Source organism: Thamnophis sirtalis, unplaced genomic scaffold (genome assembly GCF_051295495.1).
Source record: "Thamnophis sirtalis isolate CommonGarterSnake01/CBP01778 unplaced genomic scaffold, rThaSir2_p1.2 scaffold_14, whole genome shotgun sequence".
Classification (NCBI taxonomy): Eukaryota; Metazoa; Chordata; class Lepidosauria; order Squamata; family Natricidae; genus Thamnophis; species Thamnophis sirtalis.
This window is the reverse complement of record NW_028261394.1, coordinates 36,036,576-36,050,610: the sequence shown is the minus strand read 5'-3', so window position 1 is coordinate 36,050,610 and position 14,035 is coordinate 36,036,576. Positions and strand designations below refer to the sequence as shown.

Here is a 14,035-nt window from a genome sequence, read left to right as displayed (position 1 = left end):
TTCTATTCTATTCTATTCTATTCTATTCTATTCTATTCCATTCCATTCCTCACCTACTGTAGTCCTATTCTATTCTATTTTTTCTATTCTATTCTGTTCTGTTCTATTCTATTCTATTCTATTCCAGTCCAGTCCTAGACTTACTGTAGTCCTATTCTATATTTTCTGTTCTATTGTATTGTATTGTATTCCCATTCTATTCTATTCCATTCCAGTCCTAGACCTACCTTAGTCCTATTCTATTCTATTCTATTCTATTCTATTCTATATATTTTCTCTTCTATTGTATTATATTGTATTCCCATTCTATTCTATTCTATTCTATTCCAGTCCTTGACCTATAGTAGTCCTATTCTATTCTATTCTATTCTATTCTATATTTTCTGTTCTATTATATTGTATTGTATTCCCATTCTATTCTATTCGCTTGCAAGCCCTGCTAGTACACCAGGCTAGAAGACTTGAACTACAACTCCCAGCACCCCCTGCCCAATCTGGGGAAGCCGCGGCCGGCTGACGCGGATCGCAGCTGCGCGTCTTTCCTCCCCCCCTCCCCCTTTTCCCCGTTGCAAAGCGTAGCTGCTGGACACGCGCCCGGGGCGCGCGGCGTCTGCAAGCGCAGCTACTTGTAGCGGTGGAAGGAAGCGTGTCATCGGCCCGGGCAGCTGCTCTTTCCTGCTTTTGCAAATGCGGCCGCCCTCCGGTTCCTGCGGGAGTCCCCGCATAGCCTAACATGGGCGATGTGGTGGATGCGATCTCTCCGTCCCTGTCCCTGGCTGCCTGGCTTGCAGCTCTGGGCGGCTGGGCCTCTCTCGGCTTCCTCCCGTTGCAAAGCCGGCTTCTCGGAGCTCCGTCGCCCTGCGGCGCCGAAGGATCCACGCTACCCCATGGCCGGGTCTTCCCAGCACGCCTCTTGTATGTCCGGCCTGGCTTGGCTTGGGGTCCTTCCCGGGATGGGATTGGGAGGGGGGAGCGGTTGGCCAGATTTCTGGGCTGCTGCCCGTCGCAAGATGCAAACGGTCCCAGGGTTGAGTTCACACAGATTAACAGAGTTGGAAGGGACCTTTTAAGGTCATCTAGTCCAACCCCTGACTCAAGCAGATTCTACACGAGATGTCTTCAAACTTGGCAACTTTAAGACTTGTGGACTTCCAACTCCCAGAATTCTCCAGCCAGCTATGGCAGTTCATGTTGCTCGGAGATTCGCTTTGGTTTTGTTTAAAATCTTGGCTGGGAAAAGGTCAAAACCACGTGGGAATAGAAGCATAAATTGCCCGGTTTATTTAATTCATTAAATGAACTAATAGTGTTTGAGTACCCCTTGAATTGGAAAGCTGAAATTTCTAACTATTGTCTGAGAAGAGTCTGGGACATTTTTTCACTGTTTGTTTCTATTTTTTGGTGTGTGTATGTATGTTTGTGATAACTTGACTATGTTGAAGTCAATAGTTCCCAGTATTCGGCTCTTCTCCAGGGAGTCCTTCCTTCTCATTAGGTGGCCAAAGTATTTGAGTTTCCTCTTCAGGATATGGCCTTCTAAAGAGCAGTCAGGGTTGATCTTCTCTAGGACTGACCGGTTTGATCGCCTTGCAGTCCAAGGGACTCGCAGGAGTCTTCTCCAGCACCAGAGTTCAAATTCTTTGGCGCTCAGCCTTTCTTATAGTCCAACTTTCACAGCCATACATTGCAACTGGGAAAACCATAGCCTGGACTATACACACTTTTGTTGGCAGTGTGCTGCCTAGATTTGCCATAGCTTTCCTCCCCAGAAGCAAGCGTCTTTTAATTTCTTGCTTTCCATTCCCATCTGCAGTCCAGGAAAATAAAATCTGTCACTACTTCCATTTCTTCCCCATCTATTTGCCAGGAATTGAGAGGGCCAGATGCCATGATCTTAATTTACTTAATGTTGAGTTTCAAGCCAACTTTTGTACTCTCCTCCTTCACCCGCATCAAGAGGCTCTTTAGTTCCTCTTCACTTTCTGCCATCAGATTGGTATCATCTGCATATCTGAGGTTGATGCACAAAAGCTTATGTCATGGTAAACGTATTAATCTTTAAAGTGTCACAGGTCTGGACTTAAGGAAGATCCCGCATGAAATCAGGCCTGTGAAATAAGAGTTGAATGGCAGACCCTAGGCCAACATCTGACAAAGACATTGAGCTGGGCCTAGTCTGTGATTTTGGCTCTTCTTGTTTCCTCAGTAAATATGTCAGTTGGTCCTTGCTTTGATGCAAGAGACTCCTGGTCCTGTTACACAATCTTACCCTTTCCCACATCCTTCCTGTACCTATTTGTGTCTGCATCCGGTGTGGTGAGGAGTGCTGTGCAGGTGTGTTTGTGGCACCTGCATTCACACTGCCCCTGTCCTGCCTTTGCCTTCTTTTTCCTCTCTATCCAGCAACGGAAAAGACGTTTGATGTTTTCTTTCACACATTGTGCTAAAATAATTGTTTAATTCTACCTTGTGTTGGCTGGATTTGCACATCATGTTTACCACACGTCATACTAAGCCACTTCATGGCTTAGTGTGACGTGTGAAACTTGCAAGGAACAAATTAAGTGACCATGATAGCACATCCTGCAATTCAACTCTGCCATGAGTGGTAATGTTGATTAGGATTCTGGCAAGGCTGTTCAATCTCCTATACTTGATCATCATCTTCTTTTAAATAATTGATATTAAAAGAAGATTTCACAAAGGTTTTAAAAAATATTGAAAAATAGAAGAAGAAATAGCGGAGGGTAAAAGGAAAACAGAAGAATAGCAAGAAAGAAAGCTAAGACGCTGAGCTTGTTGATCAGAAAGTTCGGCAGTTCGAATCCCTAGTGCCACATAATGGACTGAGCTCCCATTACTTGTCCCAGATTCTGCCAACCTAGCAGTTCGAAAGCATGTAAAAATAGCAGTAGTAGACTTATATACCGCTTCATAGGCCTTTCAGGTCTCTCTAAGCGGTTTACAGAGAGTCAGCATATTGCCCCCAACAATCTGGGTCCTCATTTTACCCACCTCGGAAGGATGGAAGGCTGAGTCAACCCTGAGCCGGTGAGATTTGAACCGCTGACCTGCTGATCTAGCAGTAGCCTGCAGTGCTGCTTTTAACCACTGCGCCACCTTGGCTCAGTGCAAGTAGAAAAAATGCAAGTAGAAAAATAGGAATCACCTTTGCTGCGAAGGTTCCAGCGTTCCGTGCACCTTTGGCGTTTAGTCATGTCGACCACATGACCACGGAGACGTCTTCGGACAGCGCTGGCTCTTTGGCTCTGAAATGGAGATGAGCACCGCCCCCTAGAGTCGGGAACGACTAGCACATATGTTCGAAGGGAACCTTTTACCTTTAAGCAAATTTGATTCTTTGCAGCAGTTGCAAACATAATGATTACCATGTCCTCCCTCCCATATTGCATGTCATAGTTCCTTTCTTCCCCTAGACAAATCATTCTAATCAATACATCCAGAAATCATCAGTTCATTTTTATTCATATGCAGCAAAAAGTCCATAAGCGGTTTCCAGTTCTTTTAAACAACAGTAATTGTAGTTTTCTCCTTAAACAAGTTCTTGTCTAGATTCAACTTTGGACTGTCGGAATTAACAATTAAAACAAGTTAATTTAGCCATTTCTGCTATCTTCACAACCCATTCCTCCATGATTGCTGTTTCTATAGTCTTCCATAAAATAGCCTTAATACTATATTTCCCTTTCCTTTGTAGCATTACTAATATTTCAACTGATTACCAGCACCAATTACTCTTCCAGCTGAATGCCTTTGTTTTCTTTTACAGATAAGCGCCTGGCAAATGGAGAAAAAAAGAAGACAGTTGTAAGTATGACCCCCCCCCCCCAAATACTGCATTAATGAAACAGTAATGAAAACAATTACTATGCATTTCTGAATGCAGACTTGCAAATCTTTTTGTTGGATACCATAAAGGAGAATAACAACAATATATATGTAGTATGTTTTAAAAAGAATTGGGGCATACAGTCTGCAGATGGAAAGAATAGGTGAAGGTGTTTATTGAAATCCTAATTGTGGTGACTGGAAACCGATAGTTCATGCTCGCTCGCTTGATTAATAGCATGATTGCATGGATTTTGTGCTACCCTTTTTATTTGATATTTGATGTATCAGTTTTTTGAATTTATCCAGACTGGGAAACCTGACTCCACAAAAAGGGTAGAACAAAGCTTTATTGAAATAATATTAGGCCAGGGGTGTCAAACTCAATTTCATTGAGGGCCTTATCAGAGTTGAGTTTGACCTGGGGGGTGGGGACTGGGGTGGGTGTGGCCAGGGTGGGTGTGGTCAGCTCAACGACACTCGTGTCGGGGGCGCCTGTGTTGGCCTGAGCGCTCTACCAATGAAAACGGGCTCCTGAGCTCTGTTTTTGGCTGCCACGGCCAGTTGCAACACTCTGCCAATGAAAACAGAGCCAAGGAGGCCCTCCCACACGGCCCTCCCACACTCCGTTTTCACTGGCAGAAGCACTGTGGGCCAATCATTCACTATTTCCAGGGTGACCCCCATGTGCCAGATCTAAGTACCATGCGGGCTGGATCTGGTCCTGGGCCTTGAATTTGTATAGCAACAGAATCGGATTGTGAATTGGTTGCAAATCAATAGGCTGTAAATAGAAACTTCTGTCAACCTAGCAGTTTGAAAGCATGTAAAAATGCAAGTAGAACAATAGGAACCACCTTTGGTGGGAAGGTAACAGCATTCCCTGCGGCGTCAGCGTTTACTCATGTCGGCCACATGACCATGGAGATGTCTTGGGAGAGTGCTGGCTCTTTGGCTTTGTAACAGAGGTGAGCACCGCCCCCTAGAGTCGGGAATGACTAGCACATATGTGCGAGGAGAACCTTTACCTTTACTAGAAAGTTAGGTTGTATTTTACTTCTCCTCCTTGTACTTCAGAGTGTGGGGAAGGAACTAGCCTGAATCTCTACCTAATACTTTCTCCTTTCCCAAGGCTTAAGGAATGTGTCTGCTCTTGTTTCTGTAAGAACTTTTGAGTAGTTCCTTCAAGACCATTCCATGGCTCTCTACAGCATGGTAGAAAACGATATTCTTTCAGCAAAGGGTTTAAGGGTATATATAACGACACCTATAAGATGGCTTAAACGGAGTAACACGATTATGTGGTGATTTACAATGTGGATTTGGGGAGGGTTTTTCACTTATGCAGAGAGAGAAAACAAAGATTTTTCAAATTGAAAGAGTTCTAACTTTCTGCTGAATTTGAGCATCACACCATTAAGCTTGTTCACCTGCTGTCATTTCATCACGCTCGAGCCTTAATCAGGATTTTGTTCTTTCTTTCTGTTTTCATCAGATCTGCATCGAGGGGAATATTGCTAGCGGGAAAACAACCTGCCTGGATTATTTCGCTAAAAACACTGGCATTGAGGTGAAGCAGCATTGCGGCTCCTTGAGTTTCTTCATATTCTAAGTGTGTTTCATGTGATTGAAAACAAATAGGATCAGGATTACGGTTCACATGTTTAGTGACATTCTTGCCCTATGAAATATTTTATATTACATATATTTTATATAGAGAGAGTTCCAGAAATGTTGCTCTCCCCCCCCTTGAAACTATTTTATATGACTCACTTTCAATGCTTCAGGGCAGATTACAAAAATGTCATAAAATAATTCATTTGTAAAACTCAATTCCACAAAATCCATAGCACTCAAAAAGTCTTGGTGAAAACAGGCTGCAGCTTTATAAACTATAATAAAAAGGGGTGAGCTTTTATAATTTGGCATTTTGCTTCGTAATCCATACCTGTCTTTGGAAAAAGTGGACTCAGTTGCTAACTGGTATCTGGGAGACTGAACCTGGTCTAAACCCATCTCTGTGTCACTGTATGCCAATTTCAGAAGTTGCCTATTGCTGCACTGCTTCTGAAACTTGATAAATATCAGCTTGGATCACTGTAGAAAGTCCTTGTGTTAAATTTCTACATGATAACGGTGGGAGGATTGAAAAGGCTGACTGGATGTTCAGAAAGCGAAGTTAAAGAAGGTGTAGCAAAAATAAAAAATTGTTTTTTTTAATTGAATAAATAAATTAAGACAAAACTCCTTTCAACACTGCAAAATTAGAAACACAAAGCAGAGACAAAAACATAGCTAATGAAACAATGAAAAGATCACAAATCAGGGGTTCTCAACCTTGTCTTCACCACACAACCCTTTTAAATACCTTTTGTGGCCACGGAGCATGGCCACGGACCCTTAAGACTTAAAACAAAATTTAAATGGCATTTCTTCAAGCCTTTGTGGACCCCCTATGATGACATCCCCCCCTCCCCAGGTGTGCAGACCACTGGTTGAAAACCACTAATATACATATTTTTTGGCTAGTGGTTTCACGTAGTAGTGAAAGAACATAAGAGAATCGTAAGAGAATCTTGGTCTTTGGCAAAGCAGCCAGTCATATAGAAGCTTACATACTTTGCATGCTTTCTGTCTAAGGGTACTAGATGCTAATCTTCTACATTTCTTGATTGTTTCTCTAGTATAGGTTCAGAGAAGTAAACTGAAATTTTCTGTATTGCACTGATTATTTTTTAAAACTTTCAACCCAGGTGTTGACAGAACCAGTATCTAAATGGAGGAATGTCCGTGGACACAATCCTCTGGTAAGTTTCTAGAATGAAGCTCCTGGACTTATTTTCCACATTAATTGTTTTAACTGCTTGAAAGGCCTTGAATTATAGTGAGAAAATAAAACTGATCTACCCTTGTCTAACACCAGAAAATATACTGATTCTCTAAATTCAAAAGTTATGATTTAGACTTTTTCCCAATAGGGTTGCTGATATGATTCACTATGATAAGATATTCCAAGCATATGCTGTACTTCCTCTTTGTAATTTGGTAATGAATTTCAAGCCTTTTAAAAAACAAAATAGTAGGTCTCAATTTTAAGTGCTGGTCCTTTTGAAAGCAAAAATACATTTAGGCCCAAAGGAAGATATGAGTCACAATTTTTCGTTGGTGGCCAGTGTCCCATTGAGAACTGATTATGCTTAGTAAATCCTTCCCATTGGGGAGAAGAAATTAAATAAATATTGGAGGATTTGGAACTATATGTGCTCATGTACCTAATATTGCAACAACTCTTCTCTTCTCTCCCCTTCCCCTTCCCCCTTCTCTTCCCTTCCCTTCCTTCTCCTCCCCTCACTCCACTCCTCTTCCACTCCACTCCCTTGAATATAGTCTTATTGTTTTCTCCCCAATGGCAGGGCTTAATGTATCAAGATGCAACCCGGTGGGGGATGACATTACAGACTTACGTGCAGTTGACTATGTTGGACCAACATACAAAACCAATGGTATGTTTTAAAAGGTAGTAACTAGAATCCCAATGTAGGTAGTCCTCAACTTACGACCCCAACTGACCCCCAACATTTCTGCAGCTAACCTTTACGTAGTTATGTTAAGTTCATTTTGCCCCCACTTTACAACCTTTCTTGCCACACTTGATAAGTGAATCCTTGCAGTTGTGATGCGAGTCTGACTTTCCCATTGACTTTGCTTGTCAGAAGGTTGCAAAAGGCAATCACACAACCCTGGGACGTGGCAAATACATGCCAGTTGCCGGGTGGTCAAATTTTGACCACGTGACCACGAGAATGCTGCAATAGTTGTGAAAACTGGTCAAAGACTTTCATCACTGAGGTTGTAACTTCAGTAAATGAATGGCTGTAAGTTGAAGACTACCTTTATTAACAGTCAGTGTGACCCTCATAGTCAAGATTCTGGAAAGATAATAGGGAGATCCTGGTTCAAATCCCGTCTCTGCCATGGATTCTAAATGCGTAATTTTGGATCTGTCTCCTTCACTTCAGCCTGCTACCTTGGCTGATCAATGTGGGGAAAATAGGAAGAGAGAGAATTACAGTTTGAGTTCTTGAATGAAAGGATTGAAACCTAACGAGGTTGCAGGTTTTGTAAAGGCCTTGCCGAAGTTAAATAAAGTTCAAGGGAATAAATAAAGAGAAAAAAATATCATTTCCAATAGGAATGTGTAGTCCAGTGGATGCTGCAGAACAGCTAATCTCCCCCTCCCCTTGAATAGCTAACAATCTGTGTGTCTGTCTGTCCACTCGTCTATCCACCCTAAATGGCTTTTGGCATTTAATTTGCAGATTTCTCCCATAAGAATGATGGAGAGGTCAATTCACAGCGCAAAGTACATTTTTGTGGAGAACTTATATCGCAGGTACGGTTCAGAGCGTGCTTTTTAAGAGAGTGGCTTCATATATTATTCATTCTGAAAAAAGCTCAGGAACACAGCCAAATCACCGTCAAATTGGCAGTTGCACATTGACTGAGTAAGGCAGGCTGGCGGCTGCTACTCGTCTTGCAGTATCTTTTCGATTTGTCTTGCCATTATTTTTTTGCACTGTGAATAAACATCCAGCCAAACTAGATTTTTTCCTTCTGAAATACGGGAAGGAAAAGAGAATCCACAAGGTGGCATCTCTGCTACAGAGTCTCTTGAACAAAGGTGCAGATATGATGGTACGATACCTTTGGGGTCTCTTTTATCCCAATTGCTGAAGTAATATGATGTAGCGACCACTGCATCTGTCTTGATTGCTATTTGTGTATGACTTTGAAGAAGTTACATTACTGCCTTTTTTGCATGTGCATATTGGATATAGCTTTGCTAATTGTTGGATTGGGTGGAAGGTATAGTATAGTATAGAATAGGATAGGATAGGATAGGACAGAACAGAACAGAAAAGAATTCTTTATTGGCCAAGTGTGACACACAAGGAATTTGTCTTTGGTGCATATGCTCTCATTGTACATGAAGAAAAATAAAGTAGAATTCAATCATCAAGAATCATAAGATACAACACTTAGTAATAGTCATGGGTTACTAATAAGCAATCAAATTATACTAGGAAACAAATAAAACAATATAAAATGTAAAGATGCAAGCAACATGGTTATAATCTTAAGTGGGAAGAGATAGGTACTAGGAAGGAAGAGAAGAATAATGGTAATACAGTCTCAATAGGTAATATGATAGTGTTGTGGGAATTAGTTGTTTAGAAGAATGATGGCATTCAGAGGAAAAATGTCCTTGGGTCTAGTTGTTCTGGTGTGCAGTGCTCTATAGCGTCGTTTTGAGGGTAGAAGTTGAAACAATTTATGTCCAGGATATGAGGGGTCTGTATTTATTTGCACAGCCCTCTTTTTGACTCCTGCATATACAGATCCTCAATGGAAGGCAGGTTGGTAGCAATTGGTTTTTCTGCAGTTCTAATTATCCTCTGAATTCTGTGTCTGTCTTGCTTGTTTGCAGAGCCAAACCAGATAGTTATGGAGGTGTAGATGACAATAATTCCTCTGTAGAACAGAATCAGCAGCTGCTCCTTGGGCAGTTCGAGCTTTCTGAGTTAGCGCAGAAAGAACATTCTTTGTTGTGCTTTTTTGACGAAATTTTTGATTTTAAGTCTTAAGATACGATAGAACCTAGAAACGTGAAGGTCTCTCTACCCTATTTTTATGAAATTAAGTTCGTTCTTTTGTATTATTTAAACCTGAACTATAATAAACAAACCACGGTTGTATACTGTATGCTCTGGTTAGCTATGGAGGAGAAAGCTACCTCCCATGTGCTCCATGTGCTCTCCTGCATACAGTCCTTGGTTATGTGTAGTAACCAGGCAACACCGAACTGATTCATATGAATGTTGAACTTGTTCCAGTGAATGATTACTGAAAACATATCAGATACATTACATTAAAATATTTTGGTTCGATTGTCATTGAGGTAGAAATACAGCGATGTGGTGGCCTAGCGGTGAAGACACTCGCCTCCCATTCGGAAGATTGAGAGTTCAATCCAAGGTAGCGGCAGATGTTTCTCTCCTAGGGCACAAAGGGAAAAAAATGCTGTGAACTCCACATAGATGTCAGGAAGGGCATCCGGCCAGTAAACGCTCAGCTCTGTCCAGTCACCCCCAATTCTAGCCCAAATTATGAGATTGCAGGGTCGTAAAAATGGAGTGGCTGAGGTAGAAATATACAGAAGTGAAGAGAGATATATTCACTGATTCTCAAAGATAAGTAAAATGGGGCAGCCCTTCAACTTGGATGAAGACAACTAGAAAATACAGGATTGTTGGCTAGACTGAGAAGTTGTGAACATACTGAGAAGAAGGAAGTAGTGAATTGCTTCTGTACTTTTGTGAAATAAAAGATAAGAATGTACCTATATGAAGGCATCAGGAGTTGAGCTTGACTTAAGGGAGGTGGTAGACAGGAAGGAAGTACCAGATGTTGGCTGACCTGCAAAAAGCTGAACAAGGTTGTGCCTGCTTAGTTCCTGCAGAAGAGATTTTCAGAATAGTGGTCTAGACTAGTAAACTAATTGTCAACCCTGAAGGGAACCTGGCTGAAGCCATCTTGGAGGCTTCAGGGTTGCCACACAACAGAAAGAGGGGGGAAATAGTTAGATGGGGTTTTGTAGCCAAAACAATAAAGTTTTCCCATGGGAACCAAGGACATTCTCATAGGGGGCTGGCCAGAGGAGGAGTGAAGTAACCAAGCAACCGGCCAGCACCTTGATCGGACAGCATGACCAGTGACTTGGGGGAAAGGGGATACTTTTACTTTTTAATTAGTTGAAAGCCATGGGAACTTTCAGAGTCGGCTTTCACCAGTTGTGCCAATTTGATGTATCCAATAAATTGTACTTTGAGGATTTTGCCTGCCTTGGAGTTCTGCTTTCTAGAGGTGCATTACTTGGAATGCTGACGTCAAGCTGACTTGACTGTGAGAATGTCCTACCTGATACACACACACAAAAGAATCATCATCTCAGGAGAAAGCAAACTTCATGCAAAGTCAATGGGGAAGCCAGCAGGAAGTTGCAAACGGAGTGATGTGACCATAAGATGTTACGATTGTGTGGGATTCACCTAACAGTGGCAGTTGGGACTGCCCCAACTGCCGTCACAAGATGATGCAATCACGTGACATCACACCGCATAGTTTTGGAATTGCTAGTCCCTGTCAACATCTTTAAAATGAGGACTACCTGTAAGCACCCACACCACCGTAGACAGGCTGAGATTTTGACAATCAGATAGGAGATCTTGGGGATGACTTTTAGAGGCAGATCGGGCCAGTGTACAAGTTGTGATGATGAAGATGAGAAAGATTAGCAGTCGCCGGTTGACAATAGGAAGATGAGAAACTGAACTGTTGACAATCTTTTTTAAATTTGAGTCCCAACACTGGATGCCTCCTCAGATCATTCTCCTATATTTATTGCAGTGGGAAAATGCCAGAAGTAGATTATGTCATCCTGACCGAATGGTTTGACTGGATCATCAAGAATATGGATGTGTCAGTTGATCTGATAGGTAAACACCTCTATTGATTCTTGAGGGGTGGGGAGGTTTCGTGGCTACCGATCATTAGGGATAATTTCGGTAATTTGAGTCTTGGAGACTAACACAAGATTCTCCAGCACGATGCCAATCAGAAATTTAACGATTGAAACTGCCCTTGTATCCTTAACAGTTCTAAACTATAATGGTTTAATGCAGTTTACCTACAGACCTCTCCTGACATGTGTTACCAGAGACTCAAGCGGAGATGCAGGCAAGAGGAAAAAGTAATTCCCATGGTAAGGAGGAGATCTTTTAATTTTTGGGAAAATTACAATTTGGTTGGTTGGAAGAAGAATCAAAAGTCTTCAGTCCCAGTAACAAGATGGTCATAAGCATCCACTGGGGCAGGGGGTCAAATGTCAACTTATACATGATGTCATCACAGAGATGATGCAACTTTAGTTCTTCCATCAGACATCATGGTGGAAGTGTGGCATTTGTGCAGCGGTATCCTGATCCATGTAACCATCGTTTTGAGGTCACGATGGTCTCTTTTGGATATTTAAGATTAAGTGAGGTACTAATACCACTCTATAAAGCCTTAGTAAGACCACAGCTAGAATACTGCATCCAGTTGTGGTCACCACACTATTAAAAAGGATGTTGAGACTCTAGAAAGATTGCAGAGAGGAGCAACCAGGATGATTAGGGGTGGACTGGAGGCTAAAACATACGAAAAATGGTTACAGGAATTGGGCATGGATAGTCTAGTGAAGAGAAGGACCAGGGGAGACAAGATAGCAGTGTTCCAATATTTGATGGGCTGCCACAGAGAGGAGGGGGTCAAGCTATTTTGCAAAGTACCTGAAGGCCAGAGAAGGAATAATGGATGGAAACTGATCAAGGAGAGATTCAACCTGGAAATAAGGAGAATTTTTCTGGCAATGAGAAAAATCAACCAATGGAACAGCTTGCCTTCAGAAGTTGTGGGAGCTTCATCACTGTCTTAGATAAACGAGATCCAGGTCCCCTATCCAGCCCCCTTCCTAAATCTGGTTGTCCTGTTGCAACTTAAATCAGATATTTGGCTCTTAATTGCAACTATTCTACCTTTTGCTCCTACAGAACACAAATCATGATTAGGTAAAGGTAAATGTTCCTCTTGCACATACTCTAGGGCAGGGGTAGTCAACCTTTTTATACCTACTGCCCACTTTTGTATCTCTGTAAGTAGTAAAATTTTCTAACCGCCCACCGGTTCCTGAGTAATGGTGATTTATAAAGTACAGAAGTAACTTTACTTTGTAAAATTTATAAAGCAGAGTTACAGCAAACCCCTACCGCCCACCATGAAAGCTGGAACGCCCACTAGTGGGCGGTAGGGACCAGGTTGACTACCACTGCTCTAGGGGGTGGTGCTCATCTTCGTTTCAAAGCTGAAGAGCCAGTGCTGTCTGAAGACATCTCCATGGTCATGTGGCCGGCATGGCTAACACCGACAGCGCACAGAAGGCTGTTATCTTCCCACCAAAGTGGTCCCTATTTTTCTACTTGCATTTTTATGTGCTTTTGAATTGCTAGGTTGGCAGACTGGGACAAGTAACGAGAGCTCATTCCATTATGTGGCGCTAGGGATTTGAACCGTCAAACTGCTAAAAATCACGATTAATCAAAGTATTTTTGTGTCTTGTTAAAAAACAACAACCTGATCATCCTTCTTTTTTCCTCCTCTGGATAGGAATATTTAGAAGCTATTCATCAGCTTTATGAAGATTGGCTCATTAAACAATCATTGTTCAAAGTCCCTTCTCCGGTGCTTGTAAGTATACATTCATGATTGTTTTGAAAGATAGTTTGGCCAAAACAAGAAAAAGGTACCTGAATTAGTGCATAACTTTTATTATGTTTGTAAAAAAAAACTGGCTTGCTCTCCATCCTGTCAAGTCTCACTATTAACTACCTTCAAAGGCTTCTTCGACTTAACTATAAACTTTCCACAAGACCTTTTAATAGCATTGTGACAGGCAATCGGCTTGGATTTTGGCAACTTGGTTCCTTCTAGGAAATATGACAAGCTGGGGAATTTGACCGATTCTTCTTAAGAGGACCGAGCAATTGATCCTCGCTTAGTGTGCCTGTTTTGGCTTATTATTAATGGTTTGAGATCTACCTGACGGCCCTTTAGTTGAGTCCCAAGGTAGTCTGTGCAAGAGGTGGCATTCAGCAGGTTCTGACCAGTTCTGGAGAACCGGAAGTGGAAATTTTGAGTAGTTCAGAGAACCGGTAAATACCACCTCTGACTGGCCCTGCCCCCATCTATTCTCTGCCTCCCGAGTCCCAGCTGATGGGGAGGAAATGGGGATTTTGCAGTATCCTTCTCCTGCCATGCCCACCAAGCCACACCACACCCACCAAACCACACCCATAGAACTGGTAGTAATTTTTTTTGAATCCTACCACTGGTCTTTGCGCTCCTAGACCTTTCCCAGTTTACCCCTTATTCTTCCCTCTGCTGACTGGTCTTCAGGAGTGTTCACAGTTCAAACTGCTGGTGCTAAACCTCCAGGCTGTTCATGGAGAAACATCCCATTATACGACTTATTTGATTGCAATTCGTGTTTGTTTGTGCCAGATTTATTTGTGCAAGCACTCACCTCAGA

At 42.1% G+C, this 14,035-nt stretch overlaps 1 protein-coding gene across 7 annotated transcripts in view; it reads left to right on the top strand.

The window, feature by feature from the left end:
* The first annotated feature begins 556 nt into the window (after window positions 1–556).
* Window positions 557–14,035, top strand: part of TK2 (thymidine kinase 2) — a 116,216-nt gene continuing 102,737 nt past the window's right edge. For 4 of the 7 annotated variants that reach the window (XM_087729511.1, XM_087729510.1, XM_087729514.1 and 1 more), the window contains exons 1-9: window positions 563–915; window positions 3,791–3,828; window positions 5,345–5,419; window positions 6,603–6,656; window positions 7,263–7,352; window positions 8,169–8,242; window positions 11,317–11,405; window positions 11,592–11,671; window positions 13,114–13,194. In XM_087729511.1, the coding sequence (XP_087585637.1) occupies window positions 741–915; window positions 3,791–3,828; window positions 5,345–5,419; window positions 6,603–6,656; window positions 7,263–7,352; window positions 8,169–8,242; window positions 11,317–11,405; window positions 11,592–11,671; window positions 13,114–13,194 (756 nt within the window). In that variant the 5' untranslated portion in view covers window positions 563–740. Of the gene's footprint in view, window positions 916–3,790; window positions 3,829–5,344; window positions 5,420–6,602; window positions 6,657–7,262; window positions 7,353–8,168; window positions 8,243–11,316; window positions 11,406–11,591; window positions 11,672–13,113; window positions 13,195–14,035 lie in introns of all 7 variants that reach the window. The other 3 variants (XM_087729508.1, XM_087729509.1, XM_087729513.1) reach the window with 3 other exon arrangements.